Source organism: Passer montanus, unplaced genomic scaffold (assembly GCF_014805655.1).
Source record: "Passer montanus isolate IOZ18808 unplaced genomic scaffold, ASM1480565v1 scaffold48, whole genome shotgun sequence".
In the NCBI taxonomy this organism is placed as follows: Eukaryota; Metazoa; Chordata; class Aves; order Passeriformes; family Passeridae; genus Passer; species Passer montanus.
In genome coordinates, this window is record NW_024369707.1 from 76,062 (window position 1) to 96,455 (window position 20,394).

Genomic DNA, 20,394 nt, shown 5'->3' on the forward strand with positions numbered 1-20,394 from the left:
TGGCTTAGAATGTTTCTTAGTGCTTGATCTTATTACATTAATTTCTTGAATCTCAAGATCTCTTGTACTAGAATATCCTAATTTTTCCAGTTTTAATGTAATTGAAATAATTCTGAAATAACCCTTCAAGACTGTCCTCCGTATCTAAAATGTATAAAGTTGCGTAGCACATTTGGAGTTCTGACAAACAAATATGAAACAAGAATGCGTCTGAATATTCATAAATAGTAATACTCACCTGAAGGTAGCAAGCAGGTGTTTAGTGATTTTATCACATTAAGATGGTGCTAAATCAGAAAGTGGATGTACAAGATCCTGAGAGTTTGCCCACTAAAATTACATTTAGTTTGGTGGCCAGAAATCTCAGCACCATATGAAGCTGCTTTTCCTTAAATAATTTTCCCAGTATTAAGTCTTGAAGGGTTAATTTTTACATTTGCATGTACTGAAATTCAGTCAATTCTTTGATGTAAAGCTCCTGTTGCAGATGGGGCATTCCATCAGCTTTAAATTTCAGATGCTAATTGAAGAATTTTACTTGCTGTAAAATGCATGTCAAGTCACTTTTCTTATGTGGAATGAAACTTTCATTTCATAATTTGATTACTTACAGTGCTTAAACTAAACAAGCCATGGTAGCCATGATTATTTTTCTTTGTAGGTTTCTGACAAAGAGAAGATTGATCAACTTCAAGAAGAACTATTACGCACTCAGGTGACTTTTCTGAGTTATTGATGCCTTGAGTAGTGATTTATATGCAGCAGACTCTGATTTACTAGACAAAAGCACACCTGAAGTATATTTGCTAAAAATGCAGTGCTTTTTTCAGTCCCTGAATGTATCAATGCTGAGTTCCTTGTGTTGGCACAGAGCAAAGGTCAGTCTAGTCTGTTCTTCTCTGAGAATGACTTACAGAATGCAAGACCTCATTCCAGCCAAGTTTTAATCTCGTCTTGATTAGCAAGACAGAACTAGTTATTTGTAAGCTAGATATTTTCAGGGATGATGCACATTAGTCATATTTGTCAATGTTTTGGTTTTCTTGCTCACATTAATGTACAATTAATCTTTTATCTGCAGGCTTCTAAATTGATTGGCTCTTTTGCTCAGCTACATTGTTTTTTAGGGCTTTCCTAACTTCATGATATATTTGCTAGTTTCAAGTGCATTTATTACTTACCTTTTTTTTATAACATATTGAAATTTGTTTGGTGGGATTTTTTTAAGTACACTCAGGTCAAATACATTTCCGCATTGTAGAAAAATATTTTCAGAGTAGAAGTCAAAACTATATACATCTCTCATGTTCAGAGTACTACTGCAATCTGCTAAACAGGGCTAAGCTGGTACAGTTGTCTCCATCTGAGGTTTTATGCTGAAGAAAGGATCTAAACAAGGCTTGCACATTTACACTGAAGCCCCATTTTGATTGAATGGCCAGTTCCCACTGACACTGATTTCTGTCTGGTTCTATATGTGTAGCTTCTTTAAAAATGATCCTTAAGATGCTTTAATATTGATCTTTGTGTCCTGAAATTTGAACAGTGTGCTCTTACAAAAACTTCTGAAGCAAAAGAGTTGCATTGCAAAAAAAAAGTAATTCTAACAGTCTTCTCTGGGTGACCTTGTATTCTTAATAAATAGTGATTATGAAGGTTTCTATATTTGAAAGAGCTGCCTGAAGGATTATAAGTTTTTCATAGGTAAAACTTTGCTCACATGAATCTGTTATGTCCATGATTACACAAATGTGTTTGTACTACTTTTTATAGCTCAAATACCAAAGAATGCTTGAGCGATTAGAGAAGGAAAACAAAGAATTGAGAAAATTGGTACTGCAAAGAGATGACAAGGGAATTCATCAGAGGAAATTAAAGGTATGTGTTACAAAACTGCATTGAAATACAGTTACACCATATTTTCCATTATGCTATTCTAAATTGCATTTGTTAATTCATGTATAAACTTCTAACATTTGTTTTGAGATACCTCTGTTAATTTTTGAGTCATCAGGACTTTATACATCCTTTATTTTTTAACTATATAACTTGTGGAAGTGGCTTCAATTGAAAAACACAAAGGGGTGACCATGTCTAACTAAATAACTTACCGAAGTGATGTGGAAATGTGGCTTGGTTTTTTCATGTACCTTCACTGTATTTTGGATAATCTTGCTTCCAACTCTTCTTGCACACACAGTCTGATAGTGCTTTGTCATGGGTCTCACTGAGTTTGGTAGAGTAAGTTACGGGGTCAGGGAACATCATTTAATGACTGTAAAAATCCAGTGAGACTGGCTTTTGTTTTTGTCTACCAAGATCCTGAGCATTCTAAAAATTGATGTTTTCTGCTTCTCTGTGTCATTTGTATGGATCCATCAGTATGGATCTTGTTCTTTCCTCTGGGAACTGAAAGATGAATCCTACTTGTGCAGAGTAAGACTGATAACTCTATATCCTTGTTAATGTTAATTGTTCATCAAACTAATTAAGTCTAGATTTTTAATGGAAGAAACTCAATTTAGTTTAACTTGAAAGCTGTGAAGTTTGCACTCAGTTGTTCTCTTATGCTGGGACATAGGAGCTCTCGTTTTCCTCCTTCACCCACAGGAGTCAAGGAGAGACTTTACTTGGTACTGTATTTCATAGAACAAAGATCTGTGGTGCACTATGGACAGCTGTGGTTTCAAACCATCAGGAGAAAGTAAAAACATTTTCACACAAATTTACAAAAGAAGTAGTCTGAAAGCTTTGTTGTCTTATTTGTCTGTGTTTTCTCTCTACTTTTTTTTGTAGAAGTCCTTGATTGATATGTATTCTGAAGTACTTGACATCCTGTCTGATTATGATGCCAGTTATAACACTCAAGATCACCTACCTCGAGTAAGTAGATAAGTTCAGTGATTTCTACTGAAACACCAGTTTTGCAGTTAAGTAGAGCATTTCATTATATTCCAGAATAATCCAGAGTTAGTGCTAGGCTATTTTCTTGTAACTCCACCTTTTTTCTTAAGACATGTATTTCATTTTAAAAGCAATGAGATTGAAAATAACAAATTTAACTAGCTAAGGCAGTTTTGGCTCTTTGATAAACCCTGTCCAGATTCAGTTACTGCTGCTGGGCTCAGCTTTTCATTTTAAATCGTTCCAGTCCATGCACCCCATCCTCAGCTTTGTAAAATGTTCGTTGTTTCCCACTGTGTGTGAGTGGAGCTGAGTGAGTAAGGTGCCCTGTCCATCTCCCCACAGCATGCTGCTGTTGGGGGGGATTTGGGAGAGGGTTAGCCTAGTTGCTGGTGTAGGAGAGAGCCAGGAATGCTTCCTCCTTGCACAACCACTTGTAGCATTGGTAGCTTCTATATGAAGCCACTAGGATGGAGAAACTCAGGATTCAGCTCTTTCCAGGCAGAAGCGGCATCTACTAGATGAGTAGCGTTTTGCCTACTGAAAGGATTTTGTGCAAGAGAAGAGTTGCCTGCCACAAGAGCAACAAGCCCTCCCTTTCTTCACTAGATGCCCTGGCAGGATGCTTTGTGCACTGTGCTGTCTTAAGCACAAGTCAATTGTTTTGCTTGACTACAATTTAGTATTTCTTCAAAAATTCCATCTTTATACCCATACATTTATTATCAAGCAGAATACAGCTGGTGTTGATACAGATGTACGTCTTCCTAGTCAGCTTTTGTTTAAACTTCCAAGATATCCTTCCAAAAGCCAATGCTGTTTAAACTTTCACTTAAGGTGGTGGTGGTTGGAGACCAAAGTGCAGGAAAAACCAGCGTGTTAGAAATGATCGCCCAGGCCCGCATATTCCCTCGAGGCTCTGGGGAGATGATGACGCGTTCCCCCGTCAAGGTAAGAAACATCCTTATCTCTGAATCAGCATTTGCTGTAAGGTTCTACCTCTGATTATGACATTGATTGAAGCATACATGGACATAGGTTTATAAAATGGCCTGTAAGCAAGGGAGTTGTTTCAGCCAGTGGCAGAAGCTCTGCAGATCAGTATATGATCCATGTGTACTGTGTGAGTAGTAGCAGTACCATTTAGTAATTTTGTGCTAAAAGAACATTACCTATAATTGTGTATCTACAGAGGGAAGTGTACACATGCCATGTACTTCTCATGTTTCTCTCTGTTAGATTTGTTACACTTTCTCATTAAAGCTTTTAACATTTAGGTGACCCTTAGTGAAGGTCCCCACCATGTGGCTTTATTCAAAGACAGCTCTCGGGAGTTTGATCTGACCAAAGAGGAGGATGTAAGTATAATAAAGTGACTGGAAGTTAATGAGACTTCTGCTGATTGTCTGAATAATTTTGTATCTCTATGATCTCTAAGCCCCTGTTTAATTAGAGTGACAGATGTTTAGTGGGGCAGGGCATTGTATTAGCTATTAAATTATCTCTTTGGCTGGTGCTGAAGTGGCTAAAATGTTGTGTGGTCCTTGTGCCAAGACACTTTCTGAAGCATGAAGGGATCTGCAGTTAAACTGTCATTTAGTGCCCTCCCCATTTGCCAGACTTACTAAACATGCATCTGAAATAATACTTGTAAACGGAGATCTTCATCTCTAACTAAAAGTGTTTTTCTCTGTGGGCAATTTTTCATCTGTCACAGTTATAAAGAGTTTTCGGTTTGATATTTTGCTTTTCTTGTAACAGCTTGCAGCTTTGAGAAATGAAATAGAAATCAGAATGAGAAATAGTGTGAAAGAAGGGTGCACTGTTAGCACTGAGGTAAGGCTTTTCAAATATGGTAAATATCTGTATGTGTATGTGTTTTGGAAGAGTTCTTCAACTGGGGGACTGTGATGAATCCAGTCTGCATATGCTTTGTATTTTGCAGTATACAAAGTGTATTTGGACTGTTAAAATCAGTTTTAATACTGCATTTATACCTGCATTAAAAGTTGTACTTCCTATTTAAAATGATGGGTTGTTGCTGAATAAAACATATGTGTGTAAATGTGTTCATATAGTTTTATACATGTGTGTTTGTCTGTGTAACTATTTTCAAAGCAGATGGTGTATAAACTTCTAATTTCAATTTTTTTTCACAGACCATCTCCTTAAGTGTGAAAGGTCCTGGTTTGCAGAGAATGGTATTGGTTGATTTACCTGGAGTCATTAGTGTGAGTATGCAATAACTAGAAAGATGAAGACATGTGAATGAAGTAGTGTTATTGATGAGCACGTGAGCTGTTGGGAGGTTTTTAACTTTTTTTCTTTGTTTTTCTTCAAATATTTATCTCCATATGCATATTAAAGACTGTGACATCAGGTATGGCTCCAGATACAAAAGAAACTATCTTTAGCATCAGCAAAGCCTACATGCAGAATCCTAATGCCATCATCCTCTGTATTCAAGGTACTAAGAGTCTAAACAGTTATCCATTTGTGTTTTTAATCATGGCTCATATGTTACTCTGGAGTCTGTTCTGATTGTATTTTTCCTTTTGTGATGATTTGTGTAGTGTACAAAACAGCATGCTGTGGAATATCTGTTTATAAATTAAGGCAATCTGTGCAAAATTTGTGACAAAAGCAACTTTTTGCTTAGAGTTTTTTTAGCATTAAAGAAGTATGATGGTAATAATAAAATCCAAGTTTTCCACAGAAGTGTTTTTGGAGGTAGCATGCAATAATATTGAATATAATATAATGTTGAATATTTTCAGTAAGCTGGTACTTGTTGAAAACTTACAGAACTACAACAAACTGCTTTGTTTTGATTCTGGGAACAAAGCAGTTTTTCCACTATGTGTATCCAAAAATTGAACATGAGTCTACTTTTATGGGGTTAAATTTGTAACATGAAACTTACTTGATGATGGCTACTGTGTTTTCCGTACTGTGTGTTAGATTACATAGTCCCTAAAATAAACTTTGTATTTGTTTTAGATGGGTCAGTGGATGCAGAACGCAGTATTGTCACAGACTTAGTCAGCCAAATGGATCCCCAAGGAAAAAGGACAATATTTGTGTTGACTAAGGTTGATCTTGCAGAGAAAAATGTGGCTAGTCCAAACAGGGTGAGTCCAAACTGGTGAAACTCTTTTTCTCACGTTGTGCTGGATGAAGTCACACATGGTAAAATACTTGAGATGTTGGCTGAGATATTAGACCTGAACTGTGTGTTCTAGATAATTCTGAGTGCTTATTTCTGTATTCACTATGATTTTTTTGGGTGGTTGTTGTTTTGTTCTCTCTCAGGCTTTGCTTTTAGTGATTAGCTGTGGGACTTCAGTCTCAGCTTGCTATAATACTGATTCCTTTCATGAAGGTGACCTGAGCAAGTTCCATTTCCCAAAAAGGCTAAGGATATTCTGATATAGGCAGTTTTGTTGTGTTTTGTGCTCTGCTGTGTTATGCCTTATTAGACTTATGCCTTTTTTTTTTTCATTTGTTTTGTTTTCAATCTCAGTAGAACTCATAGTCCCATGACAAACTGCTTCCTGCTGTAGTCTATGTATAGCTTTGACTAGAGCTGGCCTTAAACTGTGCTGAAGGAAAGAATGTCTCTGTGCAAAGTTCATGATGGTTTTTTTAATCCTTTATTTTCATAGATCCAGCAAATCATTGAAGGCAAACTCTTCCCAATGAAAGCTTTGGGTTATTTTGCAGTTGTTACTGGAAAAGGTAAAGAGAGCTCTAGCTCTGCTTATTTTGTCCTTGGTAGCCCAGAAAGCTGTCTAAATGGAACTGTTGCAGCACTCTTTTCTTTCTGCAGGAAACAGCAGTGAAAGCATTGAATCTATCAAAGAATATGAAGAGGAATTTTTCCAAAATTCGAAGCTTTTAAAGTATGTTGCTATTTTATTCTTTTTGTTAAAATGAGCCTGTGTTGGTAAATGCTAGCATCAGTTTTTCATGTGGAATTTAAAAGCATTGCAATGTGGAAACACTAATTGAGATTTAATATGCTTAAATTAAGTATCATGTTGAGGTGACCAATTTATCCTGGTTTCCTAATGCTTGCTCTAAGTCAGTGGAGACCGACAGGCATCTTCAGGCAGCAGCTGATTCCACTGCAGTTCTGGGCCACTCTTCCAAGGTTTGTGTGTCTCTCCATCAGCTCTACAAGAACTAAGTTTCAGCCTGTCTAAGCACTTAGAGCTGAGAGGAGTAAATCCAGCCCAAAAGTGAGTTTTAGTGTCTCTAAACTTCTCTTGGTGTGACTGTGTTGTATTCAAAGGGTTAGTTTGTGTGCTCTGAGGGAAGCTCACTGAGTGGAGATTTGATTTCACAGGCTGGTGTTCTTCAGGAAAGTACAATACATGATCTTTGGGACTGTAGTACCTGCACTGCAACCTCTAGAATAAAAACTTATTTAGGGTGGGGCTTTTTGTTCCTATGTTTTGTTTTGGGGCTTTTTCTCCTTTGGTGATGATTTGCACTGAGTATTTGAGAGGAAGAGACTGGAATTTGGGTTAAGTACACAGTTACATTTTATTTTCTGCTCTGAGAAGGAAAGTTTTATTCTAGAGAGCAGAAAATGGGGGCCTGAAAGTATAGGTAGGCAGAGAACTTCCTCTGGCTGTCTTACTTTACAGGACAAGTATGCTGAAAGCACATCAGGTAACAACCAAGAACTTGAGTCTTGCTGTGTCAGACTGCTTTTGGAAAATGGTGAGAGAGTCTGTGGAGCAGCAAGCAGATGCTTTTAAAGGTAAATGTGTTTTGAAAAAAAAAAAAGGGGGAAATAGCAACTTGCTGTTAAACAGTTAATTCTTCTGTGTGCATATAATACTATTCTGCCAGCATGCTTGGGCAATTGTTTTGTACATTTTTATTATTAAAATTTCCCATTAATTGATAATTGCCCCAGGTAATTTCTAGAAAAAAACTAAAGAAAGGAATTTATGTTGCAAAGTATCACTTACTCTAAAAACCAAAGGAGTAAAAAACAATGAAAAATAAAAATCAAGTTGGGTGGTTTTTTATGGGCAAAACACAGTTCTTCCACTGGATTAAGATGTTTAAAATGGCTTCCTATATAAAGGTACCATCTGGTCAGCCAGGGCAGGGCTGATTTGTGAAGAGCTGGAAGCTGATTTACTCCATTGTGCTTTTTAAATGCATGAGTTCTGCAATTCGTAGACAGAGTATCTTGGCATAGACAGGAAAAAATTCTGCTCATTTGCAGACAGACTTAAAGTTCTTGGAGAGTTTTTCATAAGCAACATTTGTTGCAGTTTTAAGACCTGCTGAACTTCTGAGGTAGTCATGAAGTGCTTATGGACAATTAAAAAAACAAGGCCCTGTTTCTGATTTTTGCAGCCACACGTTTCAATCTTGAGACGGAATGGAAGAACAATTACCCCCGGCTGCGAGAGCTTGACAGGGTAAATTACACTACTGCTGTTACTGTGTGCTGTGAAGGGTTGAAGACTATGAATCTAAACTTACGCCTTTTAATTTCATTTGTGAAGGTTTCTTAAAGTTAACATAAAGTACTGACATTTCAGAATGTTAGGACAGTGTAAATTATTGTAGGGGAAGGAAATACTGTTCTTCAAAATTGTGGTGCTTCAGCACTTAAGTCCTTCACTCATCTAGTATGCAGTTACCTGACCTAACTTGCCTCCAGGGACAGATGAGTGTTTCTTTGTGATCATGGTAGAACTGGCAAAGAGAAGTTACATTCCCTGGTCTATTAGACATAGTAACAAAACAATTGGGATCTCATGTTGTAATTCTTTTATAGAGATCCTGAATATTGAAATACCATGCATGGACAGAGGCATGCAAGAGATGGTGGGGAAGATGTATGGTAAACCAGGGCAGCTGATGATATGCACACACGTTGTTCAGAACATGACCAGGAGGCATCATTTGATGCTTAAAAGTCTTAAGGAAAAGGTCTTGAATTTTTTTACCTTTTGTATGGAGACATGATCAAACTACACTTAATGTTATTATTTCCTTTTGCACAGAATGAACTGTTTGAGAAAGCAAAGAATGAGATTCTTGATGAAGTCATAAGTTTGACTCAGGTCACCCCAAAGCACTGGTACAGTAATTTTTTCTTTTTTCTTTTTTTCCATAATTTACTAGGAGAAGTTTGCCTTTAAAATAGAGTTCTAGAAAAAACATTATCAATTATAAGTAAGAAACTGTTTTTCTTGGACAATGTATTGTGTTCCTGTGATCTGTAATCTTGTTTTCTGTGTTCCGAACAAATTGAATGCACACCTATTAGTCACTTGCTTGTGTACTGGAAACCATCACTTGTGTACTGGAAACCATCACATGTGTTACAACTCTCATTTTAGGGAGGAGATGCTTGAGAAAACTTTATGGGAAAGGGTATCTACTCATGTGATTGAGAACATCTACCTGCCAGCAGCACAGACTGCAAACTCAGGGACATTTAACACCACTGTGGACATCAAACTGAAGCAGTGGACTGACAAGCAACTGCCTAATAAAGCAGTAGAGGTGAGAATTTAGTAATTTAAATGCAAAAATCAAATAAAAACATAATTAAAATGTGAAATGAAAGTATAACTCCAGAGAAGTAAGATGATGTTTGAATGGCTGACTGCATTCTTTTAACTAGCTTACATGTCAGAAAAGGCTGACAAGATCTTGGTGTCCCAGAACTATTCAGAGCAAAAACATTGTATTTTGCTCTTCTTTTGAATTTTGTCTATTAAAGAAAAAAACCTATTTTTGCAAGGTTAACAAACCCCTCAAGTAGGTATATTCATATTTAATGGATTTATGCAAGTTTAACAGAATTCTGCTTGCTACAACACAGTGAAGCAAAGTTTAGTGTTGATTTTATTAGTAGTGGATAAGGCAGCAAGGGAAAAGTCAATGATTTATGTTTGTGTGGGTTTTTTTGAAAAATCTCCAGAATTTCATACTTGAAAGAATTGTAGTAAATGTGCCTTTATCAGCTGGTGCATTGTGTAGTGGTCCACTTTAGGAGAAATTGTTTGCTAACTTTCCAGGTGGCATGGGAGACTTTGCAAGAAGAATTTTCCCGTTTCATGACAGAAAAAAAAGGAAAAGAGCACGATGACATCTTTGATAAACTGAAGCAAGCTGTCAAAGAAGAAACTATTAAGCGACATAAATGGAATGAGAGAGCAGAGGATAGCCTGGTATAGTGTAGTGGGGGTTTTTGCCTTGGAATGTTTTTATTAGAGTTGGATAACCAGTATTTTTGCATTGTTTTGCTGTAATCATAAAATGATTATTGTTGTGTCCATCTCACCTTTTTAATTCAGTGTTTCTCATTTCATTATTATCTTTTTATTAGTTACTGCCCTAAATGGTATCTAATAAAACTGTTTTGATTGGTTCATGAATATCCTCCATAACAAGGGCAGCCTGGTGAGAATTATGTGGCATCAGCTTATTTGTTCTGTTCAGTGTAGCCCTATGAAATAACATCATTTAATTTCCATCTTTAAAGATTCTGTAATTCTTTTTTATATATATATTCTATATATATATATATATAATATATATATTCTATATGTATTTATATTCTTTTTTATAGGGATTTTATATATTTTGCTTTATTTTTTCCATTAGTTATGCAGGCTGTAGAAAAGAATCAGAAGCACACGAAAATAATTTTGGCGGTGCTTTGAAAGGTGCCTCTTGAATATCTTATGCAGGCCCAATAGAATCTATTTTAGCAGACATTAAAAAATGAAAAGGATACTAGAAATGGGTTATTAAGCAAATCCTGAATGCATGATTTGCTGTGTGCTAAAGTGACCTTGTGCATTGCAGCGGGTGATCCAGCACAATGCTTTAGAAGATCGGTCAATATCTGACAAGCAGCAGTGGGATGCAGCCATTCATTTCATGGAAGAGACGCTCCAGAGTCGGCTCAAAGACAGTGAGTGGTGTCATGTATTCCACTCTTCTTCCCTTGTTAATCTGAGCCAGTCTTGGGCTAGCTCACTTCACTGAAGGGCAGCCTTTGTATCAGCCCAGCTGTCACAGTGGTGACTGCTTGCAGTGGTACTGATACTGATAGAAAATACAGCCTCAAAAGCTCTCATGCTCTTGCTCTTAAAATGAGGCAACTGAATGAGAAGCAGTAGAGATCTATAGACTCAAAAAATGGTCTAAATGTACATGTAGGAGAACAGGATGAATTCAGGGAAAATAGTTGGTCTGTTTCTACCATAATCAGTTTTGATGCAAGTTGCAGCCACGTTAAGATTTGAGTATTTTTAAATGCATGATTTGGAACCAGGAGGGTGGTCTCAGTAGAGGGCTGTTATGTTTTTTGTATGCTTCTTGAAGTATCTATTGGTTGGAAGTAATTTTTAAATTTTAGTAAAATACATCAACCATTGCTTGTAGTAAAATACACCTGACTTAACTCAGTGTGGTGTATTTTATGTTCTTCAACATAAAATGTTCATTCTTGTTCACATACTTAATTTTGAAACCATACATTTGTCTGGTTGCATATATTTTGTTTGATAGTTAATGTCATGCCTCCTTTTTCAGCTGAATCTGTTATTGAAGATATGGTGGGTCCAGACTGGAAAAAAAGATGGTTGTACTGGGTAGGCCGCACCAAAGAACAGGTAAAAGGAAAATAATTGTAAAGAATTTACAGGTCACTACCTTTATTAGCATGCAGTTTCCTGTCATCCTCTATTTGGATTTAATTAGTATGTGATAACATTATCACTTGCATTGTAGTCACAGTTGTATCTTCTGATTGGCCATATTCATCATAACATCTCATTTGCTCATAGCTTTTGAAAATTTCCTTTGAATTTTATTTGCACCTTTTGTTCAATGCCCAGAGGTGATAGGCTTTTTATATTACTTTTCTTAGATGTTTCTCAAACTGATTCATACTTTAAAGAAGTAAGCAGAATTTAAAAGGGTAGAGTAGGAAGTAATTGTTTCAGAGAAAGGAGTTTTACAGTCAGCTATATGCAGCCAGGTATTGGAGCATGGTAGTGACTTCAGCCTGTATTGGTTGACTTTTATGAACAGCAGCTTAAAGGTATGAACCCATGGAGAGTTCCTGCTAGCTAATAGTAAAAAATTACAATTTTAATCAGTGTCACAAGGGGTATATGAATGTGAAACCTGCTAGCAGGTATTCATGTAGGAGAAAGGGGGCTAACACCTATGATTTTTTTCCCACCCTTCTATTCTTGTTCTGCATTTTCATGTATCATAAAAAGGGGAAAAAATTAAAATGACAGTGAATTATCAAATGGACTCATCCATTGATGTATCTTTGCTTAAATTCCTTTTGAAGTGACTTAAAAGTAATAGTTAATAATGTCAGAGGTTTTTTCTGCCCTGGCTTATTAAGCAAATAGAGCGTTTATTGAGGAGGAGCTGATGATCTCTGTGTTGCTAATAATAAATTCCAGCTAATCATTCTTATCCTAGAATATTCGTAATGAAACAAAAAATGAACTTGAGAAATTAATCAAGTGCAATGAAGATCATCCAGCTTATCTGGCGAATGATGAAGTAACGACTGTCAGAAAGAATCTGGAAGCAAGAGGAGTAGCAGTGGATCCTTGTCTGGTGAGATGCAGAATTGTAACAGGACACATGGAAAGCCCCCTGTGAACATTTGAATGTTTCTAGATGCCAAAGAAAAGACTTCATCTGGATACTGAGTTTGTGATGCAGATGTTGCCAAACAAATCACTAAGTGGCTGCTTGCACGCAATTCACACACTTCTGTTGGCTGGCAGACAAAGGCTGTGCAGCACTTTGGAATCTGTCCCTTTAGGCTGGGATCAGAATCTGCTGAGCAGACTTTCTTGCCTACGTTGTAACAAAGCTTGTTAGAAATTATTGCTCAGATGTAATCAAGGCCTTTGCCAGCAAGTTACAGTAAAAACATACTGTGTATCCTAAAGCTTTCAGTGTGGTTGTGTGTGAAGTTTACAGGTCATTGTTACAATGAAGAGAGAGACTTTTTTTAAAAATACTTAGAAAAAGGCAGGGTTTTTTTTGAGTGTTCTGAGGGATTGTATTGTACATCTGAAATGCTCTGGAAAATTACATATCTCATTGCAGTGAAATGCCCCTAAGGGTAATTAGACCTCTTATCTAATTAAATGTGAGATTTTAAACAAATGAGAATTCAGACATTAATAAGTAATAGATGTAGATTTTCTATAGCAGTGATTTATTTTCTGCAATAACTTTGGCTACCTTTGCACCATTAATACATGCACTTCTTCTAGGAAGAAGAATTGTAATATCTGCTGCTCTTTTCCTATACAGCACTTAGCATTTTTTATAAAGGTCGTAGTAGTGATCCATATCCTCTGCATGAAGAGCCTGAGTGCAAACTGAGGTTTTTTCTAGCTAAGCAACTGATTTTCTTAATTATGTTTTATGGGTTTTCCAGAGAGGCATCTTGATACACATGTTTTAATTCTGAAGAATTGAAACATAATAAGCCTAATCAAGAAAAGTTATAAATGTTTGTTTACGTAAGACCCATTAAATATTTATCTAAGCCTTAATCTGGTTTAATTGGTAAATTAATGGGTACAACTCAAAAATATGTTCTCAGTGTTAATGTAAAGAATGTTTTGTAGAATATAATCTAAACATGTTTTGGCCACAAACAGTATTTTTAACCATTCAGTTATGTTCATGAAAAAGAAGGTTTTTAAATTGACAAGTCATCTGTAGTGTTTGCCAAGTGTAACTAGCACATTAATCATATCCCAGTTGTAGACAAATTGCTGAGAAATATTTAGATGTATGTTACATGATAGGAACAGTGGAATTTGGAGTACATTTTAAAATTAAATGCAGTCATTAATCTAAGCACGATAGTGATTGTATGTATTCATTTATTTAGTCAAATTTAAATACTCTTTTCCTAGATTAAAGACACATGGCACCAAATTTATAGAAGATACTTCCTGAAGTCTGCTTTGAGCCACTGCAATCTATGTCGAAGAGGCTTCTATTATTATCAGAGGCATTTTGTGGACTCAGAGGTAAATTGAAGAACAGATGTTCTTCATCTACACTGGTGTTTTGCCTTAATATTTCTATTTCAGTTGAAAAAAGAATCTAATAATACTTCAAATTAGCCTGACCAGGTAGCTGGTCATCTCAGATACGTTTTATATGAGGCTTGTAATAGATAAAATGCCCTCCTGGTGGTAATTATGTAAAATGACCACTAGGTATCAGCCATGACCTAAACTTCTGTTTCTAATGGATGTGTATTGAAAATGCACAGTTAAAACCAGTAGTGTACAGCTGTTGATATGTTTCTGATAGCCATTTCTCCTGCTTTCCCATTGATAGTTACTTACTTCACTTATACAAAAAAATTTAGAAAATATCCCTATGGATTTATAGGAAAACTGTGGTCAGTAAGTATTTATAGTTAATGCTTCAAACCATGTGTGATCAATGGGGGAAAAAATGAACAGCTATGACGTTTCCAAACAGGTCTTTATAAATAACTTTTCCAGTTTTGTGAACCCAAGCTTGTGCAAGAAATGACAGTATGCATCAAATCACTCAAATAATACACTGTTTTCTTACCATTATATTTTAAATCAAAGAGAAATTGCTGGAAAGGTAGAGCTCCTCACTTTTTCTCTTAATGAGCCATGAAGGTAGAAATTTTTGTTACTTTAGAAATACCTTTGCCTCTAAGAGGTAAGAGAGAAGGAGATCACAATATGGAGAGCTACCTCTTCATGACACTTAAACTCCTAATCATGTTCCTGTCTTCTTTAAGGTGCCCTAATGTGAACTTAATGCTCCCTCCTGCTGTCCTTGCAGGTGTAGAAACTGTCTCTTCTGTTGTTAACAAATACAGCCCTTGGCCCAGCCCTGTCTTCAGAAGCATTTGTCATGCAGGGAGGCACAGCCTGGAGCTCAGCTGTTGTCTCTCAGTGTGTTTGCTACCAGCAGTGGTGTTCCAGTGAGCATTAGGTTACATTCCCCAGCCTGCATAAAGTGTGTGCAAATTGTTTTCCCATGGTTTCCCATGATACAGCTCTTTCTGTTGAAAATAGCAGACATGAAGGTGATGCAGTGCATTAAATAAGGCTGATGTGGTTCTTGTGAAATATTTTTCATATGTTTCCTTGTTACCTACACCAGTAATTCTGTGGGATTTTTGTGCAAGGTCTGGATATATATACATGAGGCTACAGTTGCTGCTGAAGGTGTCAAGAGATTCTTGTGTGTGTAGGATGTTCACTGGGCATCAGGGGTCTGACACCACAAGTTCTGTCGTTCCAGCTCGAATGTAATGACATCGTCCTCTTCTGGCGAATACAGCGAATGCTGGCCATTACAGCAAATACCCTGAGGCAGCAGCTCACCAACACTGAAGGTAAGCCTCACTCGGAAGGGCTTGAAAAAAAAAAATTTCTAAAAAAGTCTTACAATAATAATTTTGTTCAGAGGGGAAATACCCTTTGAAATTTAAAAATCTTTCTCAAAGAATTTCTATTCTTAATGGCCCGAAGAAGGGGCTTCTGTGTACAGAGGTTTGCTTTTTTTCCTATCAGACTAATAAGTATGGTAAAATATATATTGTATCTCCAACAGACCTTCCCAAAATTCTGTCCTTGGGTCACTGGAGTTGCAAAAGTGTTGCCACTCACTTTTTTTTGGTTGCTTTGTTGTTTTATTTTTTTCCAGTAAGGCGCTTGGAGAAGAATGTAAAGGAAGTGCTTGAAGATTTTGCTGAAGACAATGAAAAGAAGGTGATGCTCCTAACTGGCAAGAGAGTCCAGCTTGCAGAAGATCTCAGTAAGTATCCACTCTACAGTGTTTTGGAATGAGTTTGAAATTAAGCAAATTCTACCACTATGCTTGAGAATATTCAGTGTGATGTGGGTTGTTCATGTGCTGGCATTTATCTAATATCACCCAGATTTTTTCTTAAATATCGTCTACTGATTCAAAGGTGGACATGGATATTAGTGTCATAATATAATTTGCAGTAGATGTAACTTCACTTTTATAAATGTATTGAAAAAATTATTGAAAATTGTATTGAAAATTGTAGTTAAGACAAAGTAATATTTAAAGGGAGATTCCCCTTCCAGAGGGATTACAGTAGTTTAATGCTCTGGGTAGCTCAAAACGTGCTCAAAAACCATTAGGCTTTTATGATTAATATAATAAGATTTTAAACAGTGAAAGTTTTTAAGGTGGCAGTCCAGGTTGAGGTTGTTTTCTGTTGTCTGCCTGCACACCCAGTAGGGTTTAGACTGACTTTTAGCTGATGGACCTCGTCTTCCACACATACCATTGCTTTTTTGGCAGCATTCTGCCATTCTGTGAGACTTCCACTTAAACCCCAGCTGTGCACCTGGTCTGAGAGGGGAAAAAACAGTGCTGTGCAAAAGGGAAAAGAAAAAAAACTAGTGATAAATGAAGTTCCTGTAGTTACACAAATACCTGCATGTTCACATGGTTCACAGGTTACCATTCTTCTTAGATTTCTATTTTGTGTTTGATGTAGAAACTAATTTTTCTCTTAAAATATGACTTGGTATATTTCATTTGGAATAAATGAATACTGTGATCAGTGTTTTTTCTTTCAATTAACAAAGTAATTAAGAAAGTTCTTATATCCAGGGTTCAGTAGGACAGAGAAGTCTGCTATAGCAGTTGGTTACCTAAATATGAATAATATTTTTCATATTTTACATCCAAAATGTAATAAAAACTAAATGTTTGCTTAAAATAAACTCAATTAATAATGCTAGTTTGGCTACACTGAAAATGCTTATTGGAAGTATCGTTACTGAAATCCCAGTGAATTGTGTTTGTTTTCCTTCAGAAAATGTAATATTTTGGAATTGTGAATAGGAGTTCTGGTGATCTAGGGCAAATTGCCTAGGTTTTCTTGACTGATCTCTGAAACAGGTGCTATGACTGTATAATTTTCATGATAGGTACATAATTTTTTCCAGACATCCTGTGTGGCTTTTGAAATCTTGTATGAACCTTTATGTAAACAGTCTTTTAGAGTAGGTAGAGCATGTTTTACAGCATAAGAGGTTCTCCTCTTCTCTGTATATGTTGAGTAAAGCAAGTGGTAGCTACATAGTAGGATGTAGACTTTTATTGAGGAAGTTCTCTTTTTCAAGCAGTGCTGCTTGCTTTATTGCTTTGATGCTGGTTGCTGATTTTTTTGGTCTTTTTTCCTGCACAAACACTGGTATAGAGTGAACCTTGGTGGTTTTGATTTACCCTCAAGGATTCTGTGTTTTAAAACAAAATTAAAAGACCCTAACATGCCCATGATGTTTAAATTAACGTGTCTTTATTTTGCACTGAAATTGACTTAGAATTTTTGTATTGTCAACTATGCTTTTCCCCAGCCTCAGTAATAGGCTCCCATTTCAAAGCAGTGGCAGCTGAGGTCATTATTTTGTAAACTAAGACTAGACCTGTAGGAGCAGCCTGTGTGTGTTCATAACCTGAGGTGTCAGTGCACTGGTATAAATGCTTTAAGTGTATGGTTTGCATTTCATAAATTACTGTGTAGCAAAAACATGTCACGGCACTGTATTCTTTTAAATTCGGGAGGTCATAGATCCCCCACACATTATTCTAAAGAAATAATTGTTACTCAGTACAAAACAATGTATGATGACATGTTCTGCTTTATTGTACCTGTGGGAAGATTTTAAAACTACCACTGCTTAGCTCTGTACTCAGATCAGCTGTGTTCTTTCTGCATGCTTTTATTGCTAAGTGATTTTTATGGGAATATGACTCAAAAAGGGGGTTTCTTTGCATTTCCCTTGCTGAATAGAATGCTTTTCTATGGTGCAGAGGGCTTTTTTATACCCCTGAGACAGATTTTTATAGCATAGAGCATTGAACTCTCAGATAGCTGTAATTTCATTCTAGTAGCACTTAATAAAGTTCAGGACTCTCCTAAAGGAGAATCCTGACTCTTGTGACACACGTTCATAAAGTATTGGTATTTTAATTAGGAAGGGAAGTGATCTCCTGAGTCACGAAGTCCAGTCTCTCTATTCCATGCAGCTGTGTTTATATAACCCAGCTGATTCGAATATCTTGAGCTCTGTCTTCAAATCAGTTACTTGTTGGGGCTCACTATTGACACTGAAAACATGTTCCAGGATGTCTTTCTTCTGGTGGTTACAAATAGACTTCTAATTTCCAGTCTAAATTTGTAAATATGGGGCTGGGATTCACTTCCTGCTTAGAAACTCTACTTGCAAATGTAAATTATTTATATACCTGAGGTTGGGATGACTCCTCTTGATGCTGGTTATATGAGAACACTGTCTCACTGCTGTTTTATTAGTCTTTTAATGCTGAAGCACTGAAAGTGTTCTATTGTTTATTCAGGATACTGGTTAATGGCTACTACTAACATGGGTGACCGAGTCTCATGATAAGAGCTCACATAAGACTCAAAACTTACCTGAGGAGGTTTTGTTGTCTGTTTTCTACAGCCTTGAATGATACTTTAATCCTATACAAGAATATTTCTTATCTGACATTTATGCCCGGAATCTTGCTGCTTCTTACTGTTCATATCTCAAGTTTTATTCTAGGTATTTTAAAGAGTGTAAACAGATCTTTGAAACAAATTGTTAATTTCTTTAAATACCGAAGGTTGCTTTTTCTTCAAAAATATGCTTTAAATGTAACATAAATGTACTCCTTAACATAAGTATTGCCATGGTACTTGTACCAGTAAATAGTTACTAAGTTTATGGAAATAAAGAAGCCCTAGAATTAGAGTCCTTTGGGAAAAAAGGATCATGAGGTGCAAAAAGGGGCAGAGGAGAATATGAATAGCTGAACTGGGAAAATTGACTCCAAAAATGTTCTAAAATGCAATCACTCTATAAGAATGCTTGTAATGAAAGATACACCTGTGGTTGATGTGTCCCAGAGTCCTGACCCTGGCAGTGAGCAGGCGTGGGAACAGCATAAGCATACAGTAGTACTTGCCTGTTATGCTCTCACAGCAGCCCACAATCCGTGGTTCCAAGATTTCCTAATCCTGAGGTAATATCTTTGTGATTAATAGGCATTCATGGAGGCTTTTTTTTTCCTCCTGTGAATTTCTCTAATTGCTTTTTGAACTCATGTAAACTTTGGCATCTGCAACATCCTGTGGCAATTAGTTCCAGGGTTCAACTACACATTGTGAGAAAAAGTACTTCCTTTTGTTTGTTTCTGAGCCACCTGCCAGTTTCATTTGGTTCTCCTTAATCCTTGCACTGTGAAAAACATTCAGTAATCTTTTTCTTTTCATTTTTTTTGCCATTCATGACTTCACAGACAAGTATGCTACCTGCACTTGATGTTCTTTTTTCTGACTTGAAAAGTCAGTGTAGCTGCTCTTTGCATGGACATTTTTTCCTGGTTTCAGTCAGCCTTGCCACTCTTCTCCTCTTCCTTAGTTCCATTAAACCCTTTTTGAGGTGAAAGAGCAGACCTTGCACAAAATATTTGAAATGTATCTACATTATAGATTTATACACCTGTGTTATGGTGCTTTCTGGGTTTTATTCTGGTCTTTTTACAGTAATTCCTTGTGGTCTATTTCCTCTTTCACCAGTTACTGAACAGTGAGCCGATGCTGCAGTGGTCTATCTGCTTCAACTCCTAAGTTCTTGTGTGAAAAGTAACAGCCATGATATTTTCCCTTTCTTGTCACATTTTAAAACAGTAGGTACAGTTGAGATATGTTAGTTGTTTTTTTAATATGAGGATTCAGAAACAAGAGTAATTTGCTATCTGTCTCTTACATGCCTAACTGGGTACTGTAGGCTTATTGAACAGTTGATATGAACCTGTTTTAATGCAGTTGTTCACAACCTCCCTCACAACTCTGGGGCATTATTTTTATTGAAGTTCTTCACCAAAGTTGTCTGTCATTTGGGGAAAACAGCCCTGACTTGGATAGCTTTACCAGCAATAGGAAGAATCACATTTACTTTCCTGCTGGCACCTGCATCTTGATTGTGCTCATTGCTGGCGGACAAATTATTTTGATTTGAAATTTGTATTTCACACAACTAAGTATTTGCTTATCTATATCAGTATCTTAAATATGCTATGTTCCATAAGAAGTAAAATGGGATAGAAGGAGCTAAAAGTACAATGGTAAACATTACTATTTTGAAAGAAGAATTTCACAGAAAAGCCTCTTGGCAAGACTGCCCTGTTTGTATTGCAGGCTTTAAGGCACTGCTTTGGGCTGGAGGGAAAATCTCAAGGGCAAGTCAGTCCCTTCAAATTCCTGCAGCTGTTACACACGAGTGTGTGCACCTCTACACAAATCTTTTCCACTTGCCTTTTTTTTTTAGATATTAATTACCCTTTATTTCTACAGTACCTTTGAAAATGGATGAGTCAATATATATCCTTTAATTTTAT

At 36.5% G+C, this 20,394-nt stretch overlaps 1 protein-coding gene across 5 annotated transcripts in view; it reads left to right on the forward strand.

Moving 5' to 3' along the window:
• The window catches only part of OPA1 (OPA1 mitochondrial dynamin like GTPase), a 50,148-nt gene that overhangs the window by 15,112 nt on the left and 14,642 nt on the right, over window positions 1-20,394 (forward strand). For all 5 annotated transcript variants that reach the window (XM_039722290.1, XM_039722293.1, XM_039722292.1 and 2 more), the window contains 22 exons: window positions 662-715; window positions 1,774-1,878; window positions 2,797-2,883; window positions 3,742-3,855; window positions 4,182-4,262; window positions 4,666-4,740; window positions 5,064-5,135; window positions 5,272-5,371; window positions 5,905-6,035; window positions 6,570-6,642; window positions 6,734-6,806; window positions 7,557-7,672; window positions 8,284-8,348; window positions 8,940-9,016; window positions 9,279-9,444; window positions 9,963-10,115; window positions 10,756-10,864; window positions 11,488-11,567; window positions 12,397-12,537; window positions 13,863-13,979; window positions 15,247-15,340; window positions 15,652-15,762. In XM_039722290.1, the coding sequence (XP_039578224.1) occupies window positions 662-715; window positions 1,774-1,878; window positions 2,797-2,883; window positions 3,742-3,855; window positions 4,182-4,262; window positions 4,666-4,740; window positions 5,064-5,135; window positions 5,272-5,371; window positions 5,905-6,035; window positions 6,570-6,642; window positions 6,734-6,806; window positions 7,557-7,672; window positions 8,284-8,348; window positions 8,940-9,016; window positions 9,279-9,444; window positions 9,963-10,115; window positions 10,756-10,864; window positions 11,488-11,567; window positions 12,397-12,537; window positions 13,863-13,979; window positions 15,247-15,340; window positions 15,652-15,762 (2,194 nt within the window). The remainder of the gene's footprint in view (window positions 1-661; window positions 716-1,773; window positions 1,879-2,796; window positions 2,884-3,741; window positions 3,856-4,181; window positions 4,263-4,665; window positions 4,741-5,063; window positions 5,136-5,271; window positions 5,372-5,904; window positions 6,036-6,569; window positions 6,643-6,733; window positions 6,807-7,556; window positions 7,673-8,283; window positions 8,349-8,939; window positions 9,017-9,278; window positions 9,445-9,962; window positions 10,116-10,755; window positions 10,865-11,487; window positions 11,568-12,396; window positions 12,538-13,862; window positions 13,980-15,246; window positions 15,341-15,651; window positions 15,763-20,394) is intronic.